The sequence below is a fragment of the Narcine bancroftii genome, chromosome 2 (assembly GCF_036971445.1).
Source record: "Narcine bancroftii isolate sNarBan1 chromosome 2, sNarBan1.hap1, whole genome shotgun sequence".
Taxonomy (NCBI): Eukaryota; Metazoa; Chordata; class Chondrichthyes; order Torpediniformes; family Narcinidae; genus Narcine; species Narcine bancroftii.
Window position 1 is genome coordinate 160,981,345 of NC_091470.1, and position 26,308 is coordinate 161,007,652.

A 26,308-nucleotide genomic window follows, 5' to 3' on the forward strand; every position below is an offset into this window, starting at 1 on the left:
TATGATAAAAGCTATTTTCTTCACACATTCCCACTACCTGGTACCATACCTCGAGCAAAAATCTGTCGCTCTAGGTTTGTCAGACTGGCAGTGCTTCTCGTTCTAAGATAAGCAAGAGGGTTGCCTGACAAGAGTGAGAGAAAGAAAAAGAGAGAGAGAGAAAGAGGGAACTTGAGTTAGTAAGAAAAAAGGATTAGTTGCCCAGATAAACAGTAACACACAGAAGACACTTTGGCTTCATATTCCAGCATCTGGAATCTGCTGGAAGAGCTTATTGATCCACTGTTAGTCCAGCGGTGGCACATTGTAGTTCCAACTTACATGAGTGAATTTTATGACGGGAAGATTCGTTATAACAAATGGTATCATAACGTCAAACTATTGATGAGATGACAACTACAGACACTGACCTCCAATTGCCCTTCAGTTTGGGCAGCTTGTGGGCCCATTGCACACAATGGGAATAGGTAAAATAACAGCAAAAATTAAAAATTATTTTTAATGTTAGAAAAAGGTCTTAGTAGAATCCCTCTTGCTAAACTTGATGACGTGAATTTTCATTTGAATTTCAAATGTACATTTTTCAACTCAAAATTAATTATAGTGCAATTCATTACCTAATCAACAAGCTTTTATTGCATAACATACTTGGCATGAGGAAGAACTATATTTTGTCATGACTTTGGTAATGTTTCCTTCGCTTTGTGGTGATAAATAAATGAAATGGTTTTTTTTAAATGACTGGGTAACAAAGTTTGCATTACAGGAAAAGGAAAGTTCTAATCGTTCATGTAACTGTATTTCTTAGGAGAAAACTGCACACCATAAGAGCATATCTGGTATTTTGCCTGACAAGTTTTCATGAATACACTTTAGCTTTCAACTTCTTACAAAACCAAATTAATAACATATTTTAAACTCTTGAACATTATCTTGAATACATTTTTTTCCAGATTTTTAAAAATAACCATTACTCAGTATGAAGGATTTCCTCTGCTCTTGGAGTCGACGGATGAATCAGTTAGACACAGGGCTCTCGACATGGTACTCTGACCTACATTTCCAACTAGCTTTGGACTACAAAAACAACCTCCATATATTTTCTGCCAAGACATGTGAGCCAAAATTACATTTTCAGCTGCGAGCATGCAACCCCCCCCACCCAAGTCATGAGATCATGCTTTTCAATATACAATTTATTCATTTTTTAAAAAAATTTAGAGATACAGCATGGTATCAGGCCTTTCTAGCCTATGAGTCTGCGCTGCCCAATTACACCCATGTGACCAATTAACCTACTAACCCGTACATCTTTGGAATGTGGGAGGAAACTGGAGCATCCAGAGGAAACCATGTAGCCACAGGGAGAATGTACAAACTCCTTTCAAACAGCGACAGATTTGAACCCACTGCATTATGCTAGCCACTTCACTGATCATGCCATGCTACTGCCAGACAAGGTATGCATTTTCATAGCAGATAACTTAAATGAAATTGACAAATTCAATTTTGTGGATGACTTTACAACAATAAACACTAAGAATACTTTCTTATCTTTTTATCTCGTTGACTTACTGTGTCCAAGTAACGGATCGACATACATTGCAGTCTTCCAGTGAGATGCTTCCAAACTATCATTTTCGTCCTTACAGTAGTCAGCAATCCAAGAGGCTTTTGTTCTTTTGTACTGCTCTATAATATAACAAGCAGAAAATTACAAGATAGCAATTGGTTTGGGAGTTATGGTTTTGACCATTATATTGCAGCCAAACTCTGCTGACCTGACCACACTTCATCTAGTGCGTAATAAACCATAATAAGTGGATGCTGTTACTTCTATTGGGCATGCACTGAAAGAGATTAATTCAAGTAATTGTGAGCATCTTTCAGTTAAAAATAAAAATTAACTGCAAATACTTAAAATCTGACAGAAAAAGTAAATGCTGGAAATATTCAAGACTAAAAGACCCTTTATTCAGAACTTTTGATCCTTCAACCCAGTCTCTATAGGGATTATGAGACAGCAAGAGCACCAATCACAGTAAAACCCCTGGTATCCAGAATTCAAGCAACTGGCAGCCTCAAACAACTGAAAAGAAAAATAGAGGAAAATAAATTAAAATAAATAATAACACAATAGGTAAAAAAAAACTCAACTTTAAAAATGTAAAAGTAAATATTCTCTGAGGTAACACAAACTTTTCATGAAGATGGGACCAAACATTCAGCTGATCAGCTGGTTGAATAACATTGTGAAACAGCAATGGCATCGCCCAGGTTGATGTCACTCGCCGTTGGGTTGACTCTCTTAAAGTGTCTCCTTATTTCTGCTTAGTAAGAGTTGCCTCAGTCAGAGGTTTTATCTGTAAACTTGGTGGGGGGGGGAATTTTCTATAATGTAATTTTTTTTTGGGTGGCTCCATGGAGAGGAGGAACCTGCAGATGCAGCAATGGTTAAATGTTTTCAAAGAATGTGATTGAAAATAAAGTAAAATGTTTATATATTCAGGTAAGTGAGGTTTGTTCAGTTTAAGTGCAGGATAATATTTTTGTCTTTTAATCTGTATGTACTTAATGCAGGTTTATTAGTTAGTAAATTGTAAGAGCAAGTTAGGGTGGCATGGTTGGCAAAGCAGTTAGTGCAATGCCTTTACAGTGCCAGCAATCGGGAGCAGACCATGGTTCGAATCCTGTGTAAGTTTGTATGTTCTCCCGATGCCTGCATGGGTTTTTTCAGGGGGCTCTGGTTTCCTCCCACTGTTCAAAACATACCGGCGTTATAGGTCAGTTGGGCTGAAATGGCCTGTATGCTTAATTTAATACCTCAAGCAAACAGAAAATACACTTTTCCAGCATCTACCAATCCCCTGCAATAGGTGTCGGATACCAGATGTTTTACTGTATTATCAAGTTAACATAAATGGATAGAAGTAGATTTTATATTTTGTTTCAAAGAATTAAATTCGAATACAGGTATTTTTATCCAGCCTCTCTCCAGTAAAAGGTGTATTAAGATCTGCCTAGCCTGTTACTATTGAAGTATCCTTACCCATCAAGACAGATGTTATATTGATGTCAAGCCTTTGTTTAGCCTGGAGATCCAACTTAAGACGAGGTGGGTGAAGACGGCTCGCTGCTTGCTGCTGCCAGCTCAAGAGAGTTGTCCAAGGCTCAGCAAAAGGCTCCCAACCTGGTGAAAAATATTAGAAAACCTTGAAACATTTAATTATGAATACAGCTAATCAGTTGACAGACATGTGTGAAGGTTTTGATCTGGAGCAATTTAAAGGTTGCACTGCCCCACTTTCTTGCTTGTTACCTGGTCGTAAAAAATTAGTAGTTAATTTTTTTTGTGGGATGCTGAATATTTAAATTGAAAGGAGTTGGTCCATTTACAAAGAAAGTAATCAATTGTGGCATCTGGTATTGCTACATCATGAAGTGTTATTCATGAAGTGGCCACAGTAACATTATATTGATCCTGCATGAATGCTGCTTTCAGGTCAAGGGATACTTGGAGTTTTAATGGAGACCATTTCATATCTAAAAAATGTCCCATACCACTGATTACTCTTTCCGTCACCACAGATATGTTGAGGAACTAAAGTCATTAATGGCTAGTAAATTCCATACCACTGATTACTCTTTCCGTCACCACAGATATGTTGAGGAACTAAAGTCATTAATGGCTAGTAAATTCCCATAACAGTATTTGAAAGTCGAGCTTTGTTATTTTGAAAATTGGAAAAGGGAGAGTAACCTTAGGTGTCATTTATATTTCTCATACACTTATTAAGAATTGGACTGCATCGAGATAAAGGAAAATAAAAAATCTTAAAATTTTGAGGAAAGCAATTTTTCATTGTTGAAACATTGCACCCATACTTTGTCTCTCTCCTTTCCTGAAAGGCCACAGTTTACTTGTGCTATCAAAACTCAACTTAATAAACAATTCTGTTTTGTTCATGGGCTGTGAACACTCATTGTCCTGTCAATAATTACCCTTTGGACTGTGGCCTGCTAATCCATTTCAGAAGGCAATTAAGATTCAATGGATGACAATTTCCATCAGCAAATGCGATTTTTTTTCTCTTTGTGCCTGTATATTTAATTACTTGAATCAAATTCATGTCTTTGAGTTAAATGTTTAAGTGTCTAAATATTAGCCTTGTCGCTTAACTGTGAGAGTGTTAGACCCCAACTGCAAATGGTTGATTTACATTTGCAAACTGAGGTCTGGAGCACTGCTACATTATTTGACTATGGAAAAGCAGCCGAGGCAGCTTTCTTTCAAAAACAGAAGTTGGTGCACGAGGATCAGAGCTTGCCAACTTTTTGCAGGCTAGGAATCAGAGCTAATTTTTCATATTGCAATTTCACATATTTGCCTGAACAACCATAAATTTAAAAAAATTTAGAAATACAGGCCATTTTGTCCCATGAGTCCGTGCCGCCCAACTTACCCAGGTACGTTTCGAACGGTGGGAGGAAACCGAGCCTCAAGGGAAAACTCTCGCAGAGATGGGGAGAACATACAAACAGCGTGGGATTCGAACCCTAGTCCCGATCACTGGCGTAGTAAAGGCGTTACGCTAAGCGCTATGCCAACTGTGCATGCAGTCAAATAATTCTGAGTTTTAGCTCCACTAATCTGCTCCTGAACTCTAAGCTTAAATGCAGCATCAGGACATTAAAATATGCTATCCTGGATGCAGATACAAGAGTATATATGGCTTTTGCAATAACTTTGCGAGAAACTCAAAGCTTTTTGAACTTCTAATTCAAAATTAGTAGCACCATGCATTGTTCGATTTCTGAAACAAATTTGGAATTAAAATGTCCTAAATTCCAAATTCCTCAGCAATATGATCTAGAAATAATACATGGAGTACCTTTCATTTCAAAAAATAGATCAAGCAACACGGCTACTCTGTTCTTTGTAGAGATTTGGCAGCTGCTGAAAGATCTTGTTGTCCGTGTATAGACACGAAGTCTTTGGTGTTGGAAAATCCTATCCCGCAGTCTGCTAGCTAATATGCCACGTCAGCCAGAAAATCAAAAGGGCGCACATAAAACCCATCATGACCCACGTTCCAATGTATTGTAATTTAAAATAATCAGATGGTGGGAGCTGGGCTCCATGGAAATTCTCTTCAAATAAAGAACTATTAAGACTAAAGGATTTTTATATTTACAGTAGCATTTTTCCTCTCGTATATTTAAAAATCATGACTTTATAAAAGCCATATTAAAATTTTACCTGATTTTACAAGTTTTCAGCATTGCCAACACAACTTCCCATGGCTACATCCCAAGGGACTCAATTGCAAGGAAAAATACATAGACCAATGATTCAACACTGTTTAATGTTTAAACATTACTCAGGATATCTATCCATGCCCATAGCTAACCCAGAAAATACTGATGCAATAATGAAAATAAAGCTTCTCAATCCTGAACAAAACCATTGAAAATTAAACTGAAGAAATTGCCAAAAATGCACAGCATGTCAGTCTGCATCCGAAATAGAGAAAGCAGTCTAATTACTTTGAATCTGACATTTTCAAGAGCACTTTAATTCCTCTGTAAGATGATCCAAAATTTAATTGGTTCAGCTATCAGGACGCAGGCTCTGCACTTCCAGCAATTTGCTTCAGATGTTCACTATTTGCAATTTTGTTACATTAGAAGTATAGTGTTGGTGATGTGGCATATAGCCCCTCATAACTTTATTAGCCCCATCTAGTGGTTTTGAGAACCAAATCTTTTTAGGTTCTCCTATATTGCTCTGCTATTCAAACATTTCAAGATAATGCATGCCTTATTGCCAAAGGTTTTGCCTTGTGGACCATTTGCTTCATGGCAATGAGGAAAAGTGTGTTTGTGTTATCTAAGATCTACTAAATTAGTCTTTTCCCTTTCAGGATTATTATTATGGTACATTCCACCTGCAGATAAACAACATTCAGCATTAATAACACTCAATGTTATCCTTGCCTTTCTATCCAGTTCTTTGCCAAAATGCCTCACCTGACCCAGTACTTTTTCCACAGTCTCCAGAATTGTTATTCCATTAAGTTCTTGGATTTTAACCTCTCCCCTTTACTCACTGCATACTGTTGGTGCAATACTGGCCATCACTGTTTTTCTATATTGGTGGGCCTACTTGGAACCTGATCTAACAGCATGCACACTCTCCTCAAATGACTATTTTCAACACAATTATTTTCTACTATAAATAAGTAAGATCTTACCAGACAACTCACGGTTGTAATAATCTCCAGAAAGAGTAAAATTAGCTGAGCCTTCTGGATTTGATCCCACTCTTTGAATGAAGTAAAGTCCTAAATAAAGAAAGTCAACCAAACTTTAGTCTCTAAATAATTCAATGAGCAGTTAGACAGTGGTCAATAGGTATAACCCTTTCCGTACACCATATCAACTCCTGGCAAACTATCAAAGTCTTGAGTTACTCCAGAACTGTGTCCCAAAGCTATCTGCTCCCAATCCAGAAATTGTGCTCGTATAATGTCCTCACCACACATATTCCACTTCAGTAATTTCAAAAATCACTTTGCTGCTCACTGTATTTTTATGCTGCATTAAAACTGGTAGATGTTTGTGTCTCATTGTGCCTTAACAAAAGGCAAGCCTATGATTTATTGAACTTGGGATCCAATTAATTGCATTCCCATGACAAAAGGTTATATTCAATATTGCTGTCCAGCAGTTAACATTGAGACTTCATTTAATGTATTTAACTTTTTCCTCTATTTGCACATCAGCAATCTAACCATAATGTAAATTTTTAAACGTTAAAACCCAGTTAGAATGGAGTGGTGTGCACCTCATTAACCTTATTATCATCTCCTTTCCCTTTCTAATGACAATATCTGCTGGGTGAGTTTTGAGCTATATTTTTGATACATTTTTTAAGGGCATGCAAGAGACCAAATATTGACATCCACAAATGAACACTTTAAAGACCAGAAAAATGGAGGGTGGGAGATTTATTTTAAAAAAAAGGGCAGCAAGGAAACCATGGACCAGTGAATTTGATGCGAGTGGTCAAAAATCACTGGAGGGGATTCTCAGAGGATCACAGTAATTACAGAGTCTATGGAATTACAAGAAGGATATGGCCAAAGTTTTGGATGATAGGCAGGAAACAGAGAATAGGAATAGACATCCTATTCTCGTTGCCTACCAGGTTACTAGTGGAGTTCCACAGGGGTCGCTGTTGGGGCTGCTTCTTTTTACGATTTAGGATATGGAATAGATGGCTTTGTGGCTAAATTTGCAGACAATACCAAACTAGGTGGTAGGGTGGGTGGTGGTGAGGATAACAAAAAGTTGCAGAGAGACTGGGATAGATTGGGATGATGGGAAAAGAGGTGGCATATGAAATATAATGTTGGAAAGTGTACAATCATCCACTTTGGTAGAAGAAATAACTGGCACACTAAGTAGAAAATTCAAAATTCCAAGGTTGAAAGGTACTTGGGAGTCCTCATGCAGGATACCCTAAAGATTGAGTGGTAAAGAAGGTGAATGCAATGTTGGCATTCATTTCTAGAGCAGGGATTCAATGTTGAGACTCTATAAAGCATTAGAGAGACTTTACTAGGAGTGCTGTGTACTGTTTTGGGTATCTTATTTGAGAAAGATGCACACAGTGTCAGAGAAGGTTCAGAGAGGATTTTCTAGAATGATACCAGGAACAAGTTAGTATTTGAGGAACAATTGTTAGCTCTTGGACTGTTTGGAGTACAGTGGATGGTTGGGGTGGGGGGGTGGGGGCGGGGTAGGATCTCATAGAGACATTTTGAATGCTGTAAGGCCTGGACAGATTCGATGTGGTAAGGATGTTTTCCCATGGTAGGGGATTCTAGGACAAGAGGGCATAACTTTAGGATAAAAGAGCATCTATTAAAAACCTAGATGCAGAAATATTAGAGGGTGGTGAGTCTGTAGAACTTGTTGCCACAGGTGACTGTGGAAGGGAGGATGCAGGGTATATTTAATGCAGACACTGACACATATTTGATTAGTCAGGGCATCAAGGGTTACAGGGAGAAAGCTGGGGAATGGGGCTGAGTGGGGGGGGGATGGATCAGCTTGGAATGGTGGAGTACACTGGATGGGCCAATGGGCCTACTTCTGCTCCTATATATTGTGACAAGGAGTGATTGAAGGTAGTCAGCATGGATTTGTGCATGACAGATCATGTCTCTCATATTTGAATAGAGCTTCATAATGAGGTGACAAAGAGGACTGATGAGGATAGGGTAGAGGATGTTGTATATATAGACTTTAACAAGGGTTTTGACAAAGTCCCGCACCGCATGGTAGGTTAGTCTTGAAAGTTAGATATCTAGGAATCGAATGGGAGCTGTTGCACTGGAGTCTAAATTGACTTTATGGAAGGAGTAGGAGGGTAGTTCTTGAGGGATGTTTTCCTGATTGGAGGCCTGTGGCCAGTGGTGTTCCGCAGGCATTGGTACTGGGCTCACTGTTATCTGCATTAACAATTTGCATGGTACGACAGTTAATGTGAGAAGTAAGTTTGCAGATGACACCAGCAATGGTGGCATTTTGAGATGAGGAATGATTTATATGCATCAGTTAGGAAGGTGAAGCCAAGGGATGACGAATGGAATTCAAGTCTGATAAGTTGCACTTTAGTAAGTCAAACCAGGGTGGGCTGACAAGGTGAATGGCAGACGCTGGAGATAGTGTACAACAAAGACATCTGGAGTACGTGAATAATTCCCTGAAACTGGCAATTCAGGTGGACAAGTTAATGAAGGCTGCATTTGCATGCTTGCTTGCATTGGGCGGAGTATTGAGTGCAAATGTTGGGAGCTCCTGATTCAGCTTCACACAGAGTTGGTGACACCACACTGCGTGCAATTCTGGTCGCCCAAGTGTAGAAAGGACATCAATAAATTGGATGGGGTGCAGAGAAGATTTACCAGGATGTTGCCAGGTCTTAAATTATAGGGAAAGATTTAAAAGATTAGGTCTTATTTCCTTCTTCTCCAGAGCATTAGAGGGTGAGGGGTAATCTTACAGAGTTTATAAAATCAGAAGTAACTGCTCACAGTCTTTCTCCGAGAGACGATTCTAGAACTAGAAGGTAGGTTTAAGATAAAAGGCGAGAGATTTAAGAAGAATCCAAGGGGCAACATTTTCTCTCAGAGGGTGGCCCGTATCTGGGATAAGCTGCCAGAGGAAACAGGCAAAATTCTGACATTAAAAAAGACATTTAGACAGATGGATAGAAGGGGTGAGAAGGATATGAACTGCTGAATGCAGACAAATGGGACTCGCCCAGAATGCCAATTTGATTCGCATGGATTGAAGGGGCTGTTCCATGCTGTATAATTCGATCACAAAGAATCTCCTCCACATGATTTAACTATTGTTCTTCTTGCAAGATTGTTAAATTTCATTATGTATTCTTTGGACATTGAGATCATCTAACCAAGTGTAGATGGGGAACCAGGTCTCAATATTTTCAAAACAAAAACAGAAAATGCTGGAAGAACCCAGCGGGGGTCAGGAAGCAATTATGGGGAGAGAAACAGTCAAAATTTCAGATCACTGACCCTTCATCAGAACTGAAAAAATTCAGAAGACAAATGTGTTTTAAGTTGGAGAAAGGACGCAGATGGAGAGAACAAAGGGAATATCTGTGATCAGGTGCAGAGCAAAGTTGTCATGGTAAACCATTAGTCCAAATTCTGGCACTTAGAGACAGATGATTAAAAAAAAAAGATCGACAATAAAATACCCAGCAACTACTTTGGAGAGCAAATAAAATCTTGGTAACCTGAAGTTGCTGAAGTTCGTACGGAGTCCAGACAGTTGTAACAAGACAAGTTAAAAGGTAAGATACTGCTCCTCAGGTTTATTGAATAGCCAGCATTATTGGAAAATGCAGGAGGTACAAAAGAAAGGAAGTTAGATGGAGAATTAAAGTGACAAGTAATTGGAAGTAGGCTAACTCCTCTACTCTGTCAATCAGTCACTCAATTTGCAGCATAGTAAATTGATATTGCGAGTGAATTGTTGCAAGGACTGTTTGGGTCTCTGGATAATAGGAAAGAAATAGATAAAAGAGCAATTGATGCAGCTCCCTCAGTTGCTCAGGGAAATGCCATTAAAAAGGGTGATTAGTGGAGAAGGAAGAACAAACTAGGAAGTTGTGGAGGGTACAGTATTTTTGGAATGCTGAAAGGGAGGGAAAGATGAATTCAGTGGTGTAATCCCTCCAATGGTGATGACATCTGTGAAGGATGATCCACTGAACATAGAGACTGTTGGAGTGGAAGGTATGGAAGAGAATTTGGCTGGGAGGGAGTTAGAGCAGAAGTAAGGAGGTCGGGTTCACAACCCCATCAACCAAGGTCAAGGGGAAGCAACGGTTAAAGAAAAAATAAGGTATTTCAAAGGGGCTGTGGTGGAAAGTCTCAACAGAACAGTTGTGAGATGGAGACACTGGAAGAAAGGAATTATTCCTTAGAGGAAGCAGAAGGATAGATATTTTCATTCAGCTGAGTTAATATTGAATCAGACCATAACCTTTCCAAATTGACAATTAACCCTTTGGACTCAGTGTGCTGGTTTTCAGGGACTATACTCCGTGTCCCCATTTCCTGGGTCTGGTTTTATACCCAGCCACCAGCTGGTCCATAATGGTGTTCACACCCATGGACCCAATCCGGATTATGAAAGGTTAAAATTGGCCAGAGTCCAAAGGGTTAAGGATGCTGAAAAAAATCATCTTCACTGGGGTTGTCCAGACAACCTACTTGAAAAGGTAAGTTCAGCGAGTGGTACATCACAATCCATGCAGTCATCGATCAAGCAGATACAGATGCTCTCAGCTTTCACCTCGAAGCCAGAGATGGGTAACGCTGCACCGGCTCCATGCCCATTACTGCTGACGGCTGCTGCACTTGGTAATATTGGCTCAGCATTCTTAAACAGCCACATGGCAGCCTGATTTAATTGACCTGCATCATTGGAAACAAAAACAATTACTATTATTGAGTCTAAAAGAATGTCTATTAGCTCTACTTCTACAACATTTTATGGTTGGTTTTTAATTCTGTTATCTCATGGATTGAAATCAGTGCAGCATAGATCAAGTGATAAATTTGTTGTCAGCAGAATCACAGATGGCAATGAAGAAGCATACATGAGGGAGACAGATTAACAGGTTGAGTGGTGTCTCAACAACAACCATTCAACGTTAGTTAAACCAGGGAGGTGGTTGTGGATTTCAAACTAGGATCACATGAACCGGGCCTCATCGAGGGGTCAGCAGTGGAGGGGAACAAGAACTTCAAATTCCAGGACATCAGTATCTCCAAGGATCTGCCCTGGAGCCTCCATGTTGATGCAATCACCAAGAAGGCCCGCCAATGGCTGTAGTTGGTAAGGAGTTTGAGGAGATTTTGTACGTCATCAAAGACTCTTGGAAACTTCTACAGGTGTTCCGTGGTGAGCATTCTGGCTGGTTGCATCACTGTCTGGTATGGAAGTGCCAATGCTCAGGACAAGTAAAAACTCCAGAGGGTTGTTAACTCGGCTTGCGACATCATGGGCACCTGTCTTCACACCACCGAAGATATCTGCAAGAGGCGGTGTCTTAAGAAAGCAACCTGTATCCTCAAGGACCCCCACCACCCAGGCAATGCTCTCATCACTCTGTTACCATCAGGAAAAGATACAGGAGCCTGAAGATAAGTATTCAGAGGCACAAGGACAGCTTCTTCCTCTCTGCCAACAGATTCCTGAATGAACAATGAATCGTAGACACTACCTTACTTTTTCTTTTTCTTGCACTATTTTTATTTATTTGGTAAGGTGGTTTATCTAAATGTTTGTACTGTGATGCTGTCTTAAAACAACAAATTTTGTGGCATGTTGATGACAATAAATTCTGATCTCTAGTTAAAAGATCTGAAGTCAGGAATCATTACCTTTATAGGAAACAGGATGAAAAGCCATCTTAACTTCTAAATTCTCAACAGAATGAATGAGTCAGAAGCCAAGTAACCTCATCACAAGTTTACATAGTTGCCAAAATATTCAATACGAGTAAGTGTTTAAAATCATAGCCATATGAGGAGAGACCATTTGTTTTCCTTGGAGCAGAGGTGGATTAATGGGAACCTGACAATAGAAATATAAAATCAGTCGGTGGGGGGGGGGGGTCAAAGACAGATATCGGTGAGGTTTGTCCCATGGGAGAGGTGTCTAGGATCAGAGTATAGGTTTCAGGTGAGCAGTAAAAAGCTTAGGGAGGATATGATGAAGAATTTCACTTCACTCAATGGGTGCTTGAAGTCTGAAACGCACTACTTGAGATGATGGAGGAGGCTGGTTCTCTCATAACATTTAGGAAGCAAGTGAGTGAGCACCTGTATCGCCAAGGCATAATGGGCTATGGATCAGGTGCTGATAAATGGGATTGGAAAAGATAGGTTCCAAAGACAGACATGGAGGATCGAAGGGCCTGCATTCATGTTCTGCGTTATGAATACTGATGTAAATTGATGAATGCTCACAAATTTTCCATTAGTAGGTGGCAAAACTATTTTCCTATTGGAGTGAGGGAAAACTCCATTACCACTTTACCCCCTCGTCATTTGGCAGTCGACAAGGTGAACAAACCAGAGCAAAGGCTTCGGCCAAGGATGCTCCATAATGTTTGCAGAGCGCTGGGCAGCTATAATGGTGACTCATCCTCTCAATGAGAAGTTCCTGGTGTTTGGTGTTAGTTCCACACTGATAAAGATCCCACTATCAATAGCATGTGGGACTATAAGCCTGAATGCTGCTTGAATGGGAGAATGCTGTGGAAGCAGCAAGAAGACGCTGCAGATAGGAATGCACATATTGGTCCAAAATCACAAAAAATACCTCAAATGTTATCGTTCCATTGGTGGGAATGTGGTTTTGAACATTTTGAGCACATTTTTACTTTCTTTACCATGTGGTCAGTTAACATTAATAGAATTAATGGACATTAATAGAATTTTCCTCCAGGCTCAAATAGATGGGTAGATTCTGTGGAAAGGGCTCAATTCATTTTCTTCCCTCATTCTGAACCGCATAGGGTGCCATCCTTGAAGCTTTAATATATTACATTACTCAATATCAGCAATGAAAATTCAATTGAATGTTGCTGTTTGGGTCCTGAAACAATTTCCAGAAATTAATTCTGCTTAAATGCAAAATGATACAGAGTGCTTTCAATAGTATTCTCTCTCCAAATCACAGAAAGTGACAGATGGGTGATTCACTTCCACTTCTTTTCTCCTGTGTTGAGTAAAGGTAAGAACCAAGCAAAAAATTCATTTAGTTTTTCCAATAAAAGCCACTTCTGTAATGGCTTAGGAATATCACAGAGTTGAAATCACACATTTCTGGAACCTTGATTTTAACATAACCTTTCAATAAACTAGCCTTTATTTTCCTCCTTGCTCCTATTCCAATATTGGTAGCGTAACCAAACATAATGTACGACAAATAAGGAATCAGCTTATGCTCTACAGTTAAAATTGTATGTACAATCTCTACCTTTCGATTGCAGTAAAGCTTTACGACAATCTTCCAGGTTAAATCCAAGGTCCTGGAGTCGATCCAGCTGCAACACTTTTGGGGAAAAATAAGTCAAAGTTGGTGCATAATTTAACAATCTGTGTTTCATATTAATCAGTCAATTTAAGCATTACAATTAAACTCCTATGTAATTCAAAAGAACGACTCAAAATCACCTCCATTACACATCTGGTTATTAGAAGCAACACAGAATTTGTCCCCAAGTTGCAACTCTGTGGGGAAAATGTGCAATGCTGACAAACCCTGTGACATCAATGTGCATTCACTCAATCCTAAACATGATACAGTCACCGTGATATAATGCTTCTTGAATGGTTTCAGATCGGAAGGATTGTTTTTAAAATTTGGTCCAAATTGGACTTTTCTCCCATTTTCAAATTTGAATTAACTTAATTTTACAGATCTTCAAAAAGGGCAAAAAACTTATTTTTACTTCAATTAACCACAAGGGACCCTCAATTACATGAGGCCATTCCAGCAACATACTCTAGATAGAATATCTTCTACAATGAAAAATTCTGAAATTATTTGATAGGCTGGCTGAGTTAACTGTTTACCATGCTCTTTAAGATCATCGGAGAATATGGTGTAATGAAAACCTAAACTTAATTGCTCTGAATTAACTGTTTCCAGGCAATTTATTATTCAGAATGTTGACATTCCAAATCAGCCCATGTACTTCAGATATATAAAAAAAATCATTTAGAAAGAATACAAGAATAAGACGGATAAAAAAAAATTATCTTCCTTTGGTAAAAGTGCTAAATTGTCCCTGGGAATTTAAACAGTGGAATGTTCTGTGTGAACAATTGGTGAGCTAATTTTTATTTCCTCAGCACTCACACATTTAGCAAGAGAAGTTTGCTACTTTATCATTAATTTTTAATTTAGAGATGTAGCATGGTAACGCGCTTCCAGCCCACGAAGTTCCACCATCCACATACACCTAATTAATTAACTTTGCATCTTGGGAACATGGGATGAAATTGGAATACCCAGACAAAACAAGGAGAATGTACAAACACATTACAGACAGTGCTGGATTCAAACCTGGGTCGCTGGTGCTATACCAGCGCGCTAACCACTAAGCTAAACCTGTTGCCTGGTTTAAGTCAAGTTCAGACAGTTCCCCATGATCTGATTTGCTTCTTTATCTTCAAAGTTCAAATTTATTGTTAGACTATGTACATGACATCACATACATCCGCGAGATTCTTTTTCCTGTGGGCTCGGCAGAATTTCTAGTTTATGGTAACTATAAACCGTACTCAAGAAGTAAGAAATGTGAACAAAAGAAAGAAATGAAAACAAAATGACTGTGCAAATACATAAAAATAATAAATACTGAGCAAAGTACGAGTCCTTAAATGAGTCTGTGAATGAGTTGGTTGTTCAGGAGTCTGATAGGTGAGGGGTAGCAGCTATTCCTGAAACTGAGGGTTAGAAGCTATTCCTCAGGTGTAGCTGCTATTCCTGGTACATGTCTTGGGGCACCAGTAATTTTTTCCTGATGGGAGCAGCATGAACAGAACATGTCCTGGCTGGATTTAATAAGAAAAAATGTTTCTGTAGGTAGAGAATCTACATGCAGAGATTTAAAAAAAAACAGTTCCTGACAGATTGAATAAGAAATTTCGGAGAAATCGGTTTAATGAACCATGCTGAAGAGCTTTGAGAGATTGGTTAAGGAGAAAATTAACTGGGGTCTCAGGAAGGGCCTGGGGTTATTTAAAGTTGCCTACCAGCTCAACAGGTCAATTGTGACCAATGGTGGGTATCATCTTGCTGACCCACCACTCTGTGTTAGATCACCTGGACCATAAGAACACCTACATCAGGCTGTTGATCACTGACTACAATTGGGTATTGAACCCCACTATTCCAGCAAAACATAATCAAACTAAAGGATCTGCAACTGAATCCTCTACTTCCTCATTAGCAGACACCAATCAGCGTGGAGCAGCAATATTACAGGGGCACCTCAAGGCCGCATGCTTCGTCTCCCATTCTGTTCCTGATTGCATAGCTTAGTTCAGGTGCCACACAAACTATCAATTTGCTATTGACATTATCGTGGCAGGCTGAATAACAGAAAATGATGATTAAGAAAGCAGATGGAGATTGAAAATCTGATTGGATGGGATGCAGGTGAATAGGGTTAGTTGCCTTAAGTTCCTGGGAGTTCGCATACCGGAGGACCTCTCCAGAAGCCAGCACATCGAAACAATCATGAGGAAGGCACATCAATGCCTCCATTTCCCAAGACGTCTTAGGAGATTTGGCATTTTGTCAAATACTCTCAAAATGTATACAGATGTACAATGGAAACTTCTCCTTTGTACTATTTGTTAGGAAGGAAGGAAGGGTTAAGGCCCAAAACATAGGAACGCCTTACTCCTTATGGATGCTGAGTGACCTGCCAAAATTCTCCAATATTTTTGTATATTGCATGACCCCAGCATCAGCAGATTTTCTTGTTTAACAACATCATAAAGAGACCCCATCACCTGGTTGCAATCTTTTTTTTTGTGAAGAAGGTAAAGAAGCCTTACGTCCAGCACCTCTGGGCTCAAAAACAGATGTTATGCCATGACTACCAGGCTCTTGAACCTCCCCCATACTACCATAATCATCAACTACTCTGGGATCACCAAAAAGACCACCACATTGTAACACCACATTTTCTTTCCTGACACTGACTGTCACTGTGAATATTTACCAATCTATCCTTTATATTTATTATCTTCGTACTGGGGTAATTTAATGCATTCTGCTATAGCTTGCATATTTTATGTACCTCTTTGGCTTCAGCAACTAAGAATTTTTGACCATAGTTTTATGGCAAAAAACTCATTAATACCTGATATATTCTTTGGGAAACAATGAAAAGAGGAGCAGACCATCAGACTTTCCCTACAAATGCCCCACCATGGTTACTAAGTCCGAAGTTCTGCACCAGCTCCCCATCAGCTTCAATTTCCTGACTTTTCATACATTTATCCCAATGATTCAGCCTCCATGACTGTCTCTCTTGCACCTCTGAGAGAAGTAGTTCCTTGGCAACTCAATTTTAAATGACTACCCCTAATCTGGTAAATATGTTCCTCAGCAGGAGATTCTTCCACATCTCCAGAGCAAAGCTGTTTTGGCTCCTGAAAATCTTAGATATTTCCAAAAAGATCATCCTCATTCTTCAGTGCACCCAAGAACATAGATCAAATTTCTTTCATTGATCATAATAGGACAATCGGAACCAAATGCTGCCCATAATGTTCCACTTGTTGCCTCACCAATGCAATTGAATCAAAATTTCCATTTGCTTTTAACTCCAGTTCTCTTGCAATAAACCTCTTGTTTACCTGCCTGCTATTTGTTTTAAACTTGTGCAAAGACTATTTAGATCAGCCAGTACTTTGCTCATCTTTCTCCATTTAGATACAAGTCTACTAAATTTTGATTACTGAAGTTCATAACCTCTAACTGAATGTGCCACATTAAACTTCAGTTGCCAATTCATTGGTACTCATGTAACCTATCTCTATCCTCTGGCAGTCATAATATATTCATTGCAACATGCCTTCTTGTTGTAAAACTTGGACACCTTAAATTCTTCCTCCCTTGAAAGGTCATTATTATAAAACAAATATTTGAGTCAAGCACTGATCCTTGGGGTACAACACTAGTTTATATCCTTTGAGCCTGTAAAAGACAGCCTTCTATGATGGTCGGTTTTGGCTAACCTACTTCCCTTTCTACAGTTCCATTAGCTTTTCACATGCCACCTTGTCAAATGCTTTCTGAAAATCCAAATACAATGCATCCACGGGTTATCCTCTATTGATACAAGCAAATTTGTCAAATGCAATTCACATTGCATAAGCCATATTGACTTGCAAGAATATGATGTGAATATATTTCAGCAAGTGGTTTCAGTTTAATCTACAAAAGTCTTCTGTTGCTCTGCCTACTTACCAAGTACAGGATCCATTTGGTGTTTCCTTGTTTCTTTGTTCCCAGGTTCTGTTGTTGAGCTGCTGGTCAAATGAAATGAATTGCTTCTGTCATTCACTGACTCAGGATTGGGAACAGTAGGCACTGGAGTGCTTTGCTTCGGTATAGACTGGACAATTGCCAGAAACAGTTGTACATCATTGTATGAAAGTCTGATATTAAGACTAGAGAATTGTATCTGAAGCACAAGAACAAAATAATTCAAGATTAGGACAGATATAAATGAGGTTCCTGTGCTGTGTCTATCTACAATTCTATTCCATGTGTATTCCAAGCTTTTTAAAAAAAAACTTTTAAGCTCATAGTTGAAGTTTTGAGTGAACAGGTCTCTCACAAATTCTCCAGTCTCATATTTGATACTGGATATCAATAATATTATGGAAACAGAAGTAAACAGTAGCTCATCCCACACCCATGCTCTTTCAACACATCTTGAGATTTTACTGATTTGCTAAGAGACGTAATTTACTGTAAACCAGCTGGCTTTAGGCGATTGTATGAATTCAATGAGTGGGATTTAGGAATGTGGTGCTCACAGATTGTGCATTTTCCCTTTTTTTTTGAGACGCAAGAGGGCTGCCTTTCTGCTCTCTGAGAACAAACATTATGTGCCCATTGGGGAATTGCATTCTAATTAAAAGCAACAAGATCAGAATACCTTTAAAGGATGAAATTTATATTGAAATCATTGGTGTGCAGCCCCTTGAAGAGATCCCAATTATGGTACATGAGCCTTCAAACTTGCATTTTATACGCTGAACTAGTTGGATCATTCCTTTCCTGACGATGAGTTACCATTCTTAACCCTTCCCCCCACCCCACCCGATTACTTCTCAGCTGCCATCTCTTCTACCCTCTCACCTGAGGCCCAAAACTTTGGTTTACCTTTGACTTCCTATTGATGCTGCGTGACCTGCTGAGTTTCTCTCGCATGTTTGTGCAGTGCACTGAATAGTAGCAGCATCTTTTTTTTTAAGCATTTCTATCCTTGATGCTACACTGGTCCTTTCATCCCAGTTGAATATCAGCAAGCACTTCATCCAGATAAATGGAAAGAAGGAAAATTCCAAGTATTTGTGAAGATAATGAGTTATTCTACATGTCTTGTTTCTTTTTTCCATCCAGTTTCACCCACCTCTACATATCCTCCTTTCCCATCTAGAGACCTTCAGCATCAATTTCATGAACTTTGGCTGCCCTCCAGTACCTCAGTCAAATGACCATTCTTCCTTGTAAACCTAGACAGAGATGCACACAGCATGTCTTCACTGTGATAATTCCACTGAGAATAACCCCATCTTGTCTTAATCTATAAAAGCTGAACAAATCTGCAAGTGATTATCATGCAGAGCATAAAACATTAACCACATCCAAAGCTAAACTCTTCCAACCTCCTTCAATCTGTTCTCCACCCTCAGCTAAAAAGAGGTAGCACATGTTTGGTTTTAACCCACAACACTGCAGTGATTTTATGATGAGGGCTTCTACCTCTGGTGTGTCACACCAATTTCTCATGCCACAGTCAAGGAAAATTAAAGCTTTTTCAGAATGTGAATTGCACTCTGTCGGCATCCATTCACTGCTGATCCTCCAATCCAAGCCTCAAACTTCTACCAGTAATAGTGTAAAATTATATAAACTCGTTCTATGAAAAGGATTTTGTATATTAATGCCTTTGATACAGAGCTTCAGGTAGCAGTAGCACTCGTTAGAAATAAAGTCAAGGAAGGAACAGTTCATCAGATTTGTGGAGCAAAAGTTCAGTTCACACATCCTTTGTATTCCAAAACTCTTGATTTCTGTTGTGTCTGAAAGTACTAAATGTGCAATATCTGTGTTTGTCCCTATTGGATTAGTACTCTGTGTATTGATTGAAATATTAAATTTAGAGTTTGAAACTTTGAGTTTCTACATGTTGTGAGAAATGTTCTTTTCAAGGTCAAAAGCCTTTTTCCGCCTCTGGTGATTTATGATTAATACAGCAATAATTTACATCTGGAAACCCTTTACGACTTTGGTTTGACTTCCTTTGTTTCTCTTATTCCACAATTCATAAACTCCAGTGTCTGACTGCTTTAAGGTGAGTTGTAAATTATGGCCACTGCTTGACAGGGCAAATGAAGCAGGGAAAAGAACCTCCCAATTTTCTCCACAATTCTTGCATGTTATGCCCTGTGTAATAAGGCCTGGAAACTACAGTAGCATCAGTGTCAGAGAAGGGTCAAGTCACCATTGGCTGTTTTCCCTGCAATCACTATTTCGATCTTTCATGGTATTCATGTCTGTTTTTCTTATGAAGCTTATTTATTTTAAAACAAGACATAGTACTTGAGCGTTAAATGTGCATTCATTTACAAAAGTAATCTGATAACCAAAAAAAGGATTATGTTCAATCACTAGACTGTAAACAGGTGATCTCCCAAGTAAAAGTCTCCCCATGATGTTATCTATAAAATCAAATTAATTGATGAATGATTAGATGAGAGATAGTTCCGATATCATGCTTGGTGAAAAAAAATCCACATTCTTCATATAGAAACCTAAAATGACACAATAAATCACAGAAGATGCTGCATTTACTCAGCAAGCCAGATAATATTTGAGTAAAGAGGAAAAAAAAAGCTAACCTTTCCAGCATTGTATTTTTATTTACAACATCTGCAGTTTTGTTTTAAAAAGACGAATCTACCAAAATATGTATTTGTCATTCTAGTTGAAAGATGCAAGAGCCAGGTCTAATACAGCACACAGTGATTAAAAAAGTGAAGAGACTTATTTTTCCCCTCCTTAACTGAAACCCTAATCCATTTAGAGCAGAAAATTGCTGCTCAGATGAGAAAATTCAAAACTCTCAAGAAATTATGTTAAAAAGGCACCTCAAGTACTGGTGGGAAATCTTCACTTCCAAAGGCATCCAGCAAACCCGAGCTCCTCTGGTAGGTCGGGTTTCCAATCAATTCTATCTGCACATTAACAGGATCGATAATAGACAGTGCAGTCTCTTGCTCACTGCCAAGACGGCATGAAAATGCCTGCAAATGGATAAAATAGCAAATAGGTTCAGAACCACACTCTATATAGCAAAGATGACATCCAGCCAGCATTTATTTTAGTTTACTAAAGTGAAAATGAAAACAAGTACAATTTACTTTTGCTAAGTGTGGCAGGACATGGTAGGTAATTTGTGACTCACATCAGTAAGAAATTAGTATCATGAGGAAATAAAGTCACTATATAACCAAAGCTATTTCAAGGACTCCATAGGGCCCAAGTTGATTTGAAGTCAACTTTTATGTTTATTTGACTTCCTCGATTTCTAAATGACTGGCACTTCAGTGTTTTGATTCCAAAGTAAAGATGGCTGGAGACAAATAACTGAATGTTAACTGGTGCCCTACCCTGGTCTGCTGCTTCTCCCACCTTCACGGTTCACTGCCCAGCACAGGAGTTGCATCTTGGGCACAGACCTTAATGGTTGAAGGATTCAAATGTTTGCTCACTTGAAGCATTAATCCTTTTTTTTAAATAAAAAATGGTAGTTTGTTCCCAGTTATTTTGATTACATAGCACATATCTCCAGCATCTTATTATAACCTAAATTACTTGAATTTGTAAAACGTTGTTTCAATGGTATTGCTTCATTTTCGTACCTCAATTCCTCCAAGACTGCCAGAGAATGGCCGATCCACAAGACGTGGTTTATAGGTCAGCACAGTCGTTGCCTTCAGAATGACTGCATTTGTGTCATGGCATGACATGTCTTCAACTACAACAAATTCGGTACCTATGGAAAGGATTTGTATTGGTTCTTTAAGCTAATCCAAGTTGGGACTGGAGACAGAAATTACCCTTATTGTTAAACGACTATCTTAAAAAACCATCCTTTTTCAATTTGGGCATATTCCAGTTTGGCTGAAATCATTGTGATAAGGTTTTAAGTGATACTAAGGGGATTTAAATGCCAATCATATATTGTGGTGCTGGATTTGTAGCCAAAAAATTACCAGATTTATCACTACTTGCCTCAATCAGATTGGATTTATTTTGGTCCAGAAAATAGTTGAAGCCAATAGGTGAATTTTTGCATTCCACTATTACCACTGATGCGTCGAATATACAAAACGTGATGTGAGAGCAGAAATAAAAATACAAAATTTCATGGAAATATTTTCCAGAACCAAAGACTACAATTTTTTTTTTACAACAGAGCAATGCTCAGCAATGGTAGCTTGCCCCACCACATTATTTTTCATGCATAAGCATGTCATCCCTAGATGCCTCAAGATTTTGTGATGACCATTGCTTGACAGCACCGCCACACTCCATGCCCGAAACAAAAAAAAATGAGTCACTTGGACCCCATTTATCCATTAACAATATTCGTACACTATGTAACAGATATTGCCAGCTGGTCTTCAGGGTAAAAGCTATTGGTAATTTTAAATCTTCCAAGTCCAGATGGATCCATGCCAAACTGTAATTCGCCAAACACCACCTGAATAACACCACATAATTTAGTATAGATTGAACAATGCCTGAACGACTGACATCTATACTTGATGGACGTCTTACCCTTGTGTCCACTGAGTAGGAGATTTAATATAAAATTACACTCCAGATACTTGCATAAGTTTTACTCCTGTGAAACAGATCTGGAAATGCATAGGTCTACAAAAAGTAAATGATTAACTCTCTGAAGATAAGTTACAGTTTTTACCAGTTACGTTTATTTTCACTTCCAAGTATTTTTCATTTGGCATTGGCACAGAAGAACGCTTTGTGACAACTCCATACTTCACAGTTTTGGGAACCAAGACTTCACTACCAACTTTTCGCTCACGAGTAGGAGAGGCATATTCCGGCTTTTTTGGGATGTCAGAGGTTTGCAGGAAATCCCGCACAAGCATCAACCAATCAAATATGACAAAAACACGGAGGTTATTCAGAACCACAGTGAAGCTTGAAGTATCTCTGGTTGACCTGTGAAATCAAAAAGAGAAACCTTCCACTGAACTCAATTTCAAAATCAGTAGGATTCTATTTACTATCAACAAACAGCGGATTATTTCATGGGGGGGGGGGGGAAAGCTGCATGCTTCTCTCTTTGAGCCATAGATATTAATTTCCCCGCTGACAACATTGACTAGAGATAAAGGTTGAAGAGGAGGAAAGATTAACGTATGACGTGCTTGTAAGGGCCACACCATGGAATTCTCATTAGCACAAGGTATGAAAAGTATACCAAGGCAGGGAAAACTTCAAAGATGTCACAATCCTCTCAGTCAATGCAATATCCCAGAATAAATTCAATAACGTAGATATTAACATTTCCAAAGAACTAAATATTTCTTAGGACTTTTCAACTCATCTCTGCAAGCTTTTTTTAAATTGAAAAAACCCACTTAAGATGCATCCAGACTGATTGCTCAGAAGTGGAAGAGTCATTTCATTTGGACATTAATCTGAACATTTATCCTCTATTCCCATGATAGAATGCGTGATCAATGTAACAGCATCCTTCGTTACGATGGCATGTGGAAGATCCAAAACTAGGATAACCACTTGCATTTGAGCGCATGAACAAGAAGCCTCTGACAGAATGTCACAATTGAGACAAATGAGGCATTTCAGCATTGGTCAATTTCTTGTCTTGGATACCAAAAAATGCTTTGATTGCAATGCTAAAATAGTTCTATTGTTTGGTACCTGTAATGCAGCTCCATTTGTAGAGAAGCTTGATTGCTACCACTCTTTGATGCATCCAAAATGCAATGAAATACATTTGTTTTGATGTCAGGGCTCATTGCTTGTCCAGTGCTTCTTGTGTCAAAAGCCATCATTGAGTGCGAGACCAGATTTACAGACTTTGTTACATTTGAAAAACTCTCGTAAAGCAGCTTTGACTTTTTGAAATCAAACCTGAAAAAGAAATAGTTAATACAAAAAGATTGCAAATCTTATCTCACAGTACATCTTCCAGCGATTAATAGAGAAAATATTTGCATGTTAAAAATCTTACACTGAATCATATTTTAACAAAGGAAGCTATTGGTCCACTGATTTTATGATAACTCTTGTCAAAGAGTAATCCAGCTGGTCACATTCCTCAACCTTTACACCACAGCCACAATTTTTATTTTGGTCCATTATTTTATGCAGGTTCCTTTCCGAACATCATGAATGCATTTACTGGCAATGTATTCCAAATCAATCATCTTGAAAAAATTTACTTCTGTACAAATTGCCAGTTTGGAACAGCTTTATTACCATCCTCAGATGCCATCTTCATTACATAACTTACAAATGCCAGAATTATTCTGAAAACTGCCTGGATAAACTTTCCATCATGACGCCCTCCTTCCTGTTTTGCGTCTTAATTCCTTGTCTTGCTTTGGCGGAAAAAAAATCCCCTGCTACATCAAATTGCTTTTCAATTTCTCAAAATGATTTATAAAAATATAGAAACTGTGCACAACTTTTAAACCATAACTGCTTTCTAACTTCAAATTTTAAGTTAAATTGAATTTAAAAATAAATTTATACAGGCAGCACGATAACAGGCCTTTCAACCGACGAGTCCAAGCTGGCCAATTACACACAATTCACCCGCAACCATGGTACGCTTTGAAGATTGGGAGGAATCCGGAGCACCCTGATGAAACTCATGCAGACATGGGGAGAATGTACAAACTTCTTACAGACAGTGCCGGATTCAAACCCCAGTCACTGCCGCTGTAACGGTGTTGAGCTCACAGCGATGCTAACTGTCCCACATTTTTACTGGAATGCATTTCTACTAGGTTTTCCATGTGCAGCCAAGGATTGATTGCAGTGCACACATTTTAAAACTTTAAGTGCTCATAATCCACAGAAACATCAGAAAAGGAAGAATTATTATACAAAGCAGCAGTTCTTAAGAGTCATTCTTCCATCAATTATTAGACCCAAGGTGCTCAAAATAAAAGAGGTACATGCAGCAGGAGATATAAACACATGCAATGGCAGTAAATACCTTGCTAGAGAACCACTGTTTGTGTTCTTGTCCTTCGATTCCAGAAGCTCCAAGCTAACATTCATCATATCAATGAGAAAGGACATGTTCGTGTATACCTCTCCAGTGAGAACTGTCTGAGATGATGAGAAAAAAAAAATGAAATGAACCAAATGCCTGAAAATAAACTACTAGCTTTGGTCACCAACCCTTCTTTTGTTAAAACAAGGCATAATCTAAATGGCATCTGAATAGTTTGTTATACTTTTGCATTTTAAAAAAAAACATTTTGTCTGAGAAACTGTTCAACAGGGGAACTCATATTGCTGCACGAGGGATTGTTGGAACTGGGGATAAAGCAGTTATATGAAAGAGTACTGCAAGTTTGGGTTGGGGATGAGTGTGATGGAGGGAATGAGAGTGGGTTGATTAAAAGTTCAATGAAAAATAGAAACATTATTGAAAGAAAAAGCAGGGAGGGAAAGCAAGCAAGAGTGTGGGGGGAAAAAAATGGGTAAGAGAGCACAGGGTTCAGGGTGGGTAAGCAAGGATCCCGAACGTTATCTTGCAGGAATAGTTTTCATTTCTGCCCTGGCTTTTGCTTGCTCTATTTTCGACCCTAAATATTGTTAGATGCTGTTATTTTATACTTACATGTATGCTCGGGTCCTGTAAATCAAATGGCCTCATGAACTCCTCAATAGGCTCCCCTAAGTTGTTCTGTATTAATCCACGGATCAACTTGTATTTACTAAGATCCAAAGAGCAATGGACTGATGACAAACTTCCATGGATGGCCACATCAGGGACTGCATGGCTGATCTCCCTAAATATTATTAGAAACACAGTGCAGCTAATTTATTATCATTCTACAGTTTAGCTCATGATCACAAAATAAGATGGAAAAATAAAAACAATATGTGGTTGTGTTTCTTTTAAACCCAACGGGTTACATAAAACTTCCTCTGTTTTTAAATCGGCCCTTCCATTCGCTTCGATGGATAAACCACATTAAAAAAACTCAAATCAATCAAAACTTTGGAGAATGAATCAGAATATTTCTATCTCCTTTATCGCCTCAAATCCTTTCATCATCAACTTCTACGCTGTAATTATCTCTGTTCCTCTTAATGTGCTAAATGCAAGGACTGCAATCCTCCCACAGCTTCTTTAATAGAGTGGGTGCTGAAGACGAAACGAGGCGTGCTTGCTTTTACTGGTCAGGGCACAGACTCTGATGGTAAGGAAGTCATGCTGCATCCATATAAAAACTATGGTTATGGTGCATTTGGAGTACTGAGTGCAATTGTGCCCGATTGCAAGGAGGATATGGAGGGAGCAAGGCATGGAAAGAATTTACCATGAGCTACGAGGAGAGGCTGGACAACCTGAGGTTCTCTGGGGGCATCAGAGATTAAAGGGAGATGTCATTAAATTCTGAGAAATGCAGATAGGGGAGAAAGAATCTTCTTCCAAGGGTAAAAATGTCACAAACTTAGAAGATGTGCTTAAATTGGGGTTGGGGAGTGAGAGTTTAAAAGAGATGCGCAGGGCAAGTTTTTATTTGACGCAGAGAGTGGTGGGTGCCTGGAATTCCAGGAGTAATGGTGGAAGAAGACATGATTACAATATTTAAGAAACTTCTAGATAGACACTTGAATAAACAGG

The 26,308-nt window shown here is 38.8% G+C and overlaps 1 protein-coding gene across 7 annotated transcripts in view; it reads right to left on the bottom strand.

The window, feature by feature from the left end:
• The window catches only part of vps13d (vacuolar protein sorting 13 homolog D), a 234,188-nt gene that overhangs the window by 125,958 nt on the left and 81,922 nt on the right, over nt 1-26,308 (bottom strand). For 6 of the 7 annotated variants that reach the window (XM_069918981.1, XM_069918980.1, XM_069918984.1 and 3 more), the window contains 12 exons: nt 25,295-25,466; nt 24,662-24,777; nt 23,356-23,568; nt 22,367-22,629; nt 21,300-21,433; nt 20,526-20,681; nt 17,611-17,827; nt 13,597-13,671; nt 10,818-11,021; nt 6,255-6,344; nt 3,050-3,190; nt 1,576-1,692 (listed from right to left, as the gene is read on the bottom strand). In XM_069918981.1, coding sequence (XP_069775082.1) covers nt 1,576-1,692; nt 3,050-3,190; nt 6,255-6,344; nt 10,818-11,021; nt 13,597-13,671; nt 17,611-17,827; nt 20,526-20,681; nt 21,300-21,433; nt 22,367-22,629; nt 23,356-23,568; nt 24,662-24,777; nt 25,295-25,466 — 1,898 coding nt within the window. Of the gene's footprint in view, nt 1-49; nt 125-1,575; nt 1,693-3,049; nt 3,191-6,254; nt 6,345-10,817; nt 11,022-13,596; nt 13,672-17,610; nt 17,828-20,525; nt 20,682-21,299; nt 21,434-22,366; nt 22,630-23,355; nt 23,569-24,661; nt 24,778-25,294; nt 25,467-26,308 lie in introns of all 7 variants that reach the window. The other variant, XM_069918987.1, reaches the window with a different exon arrangement.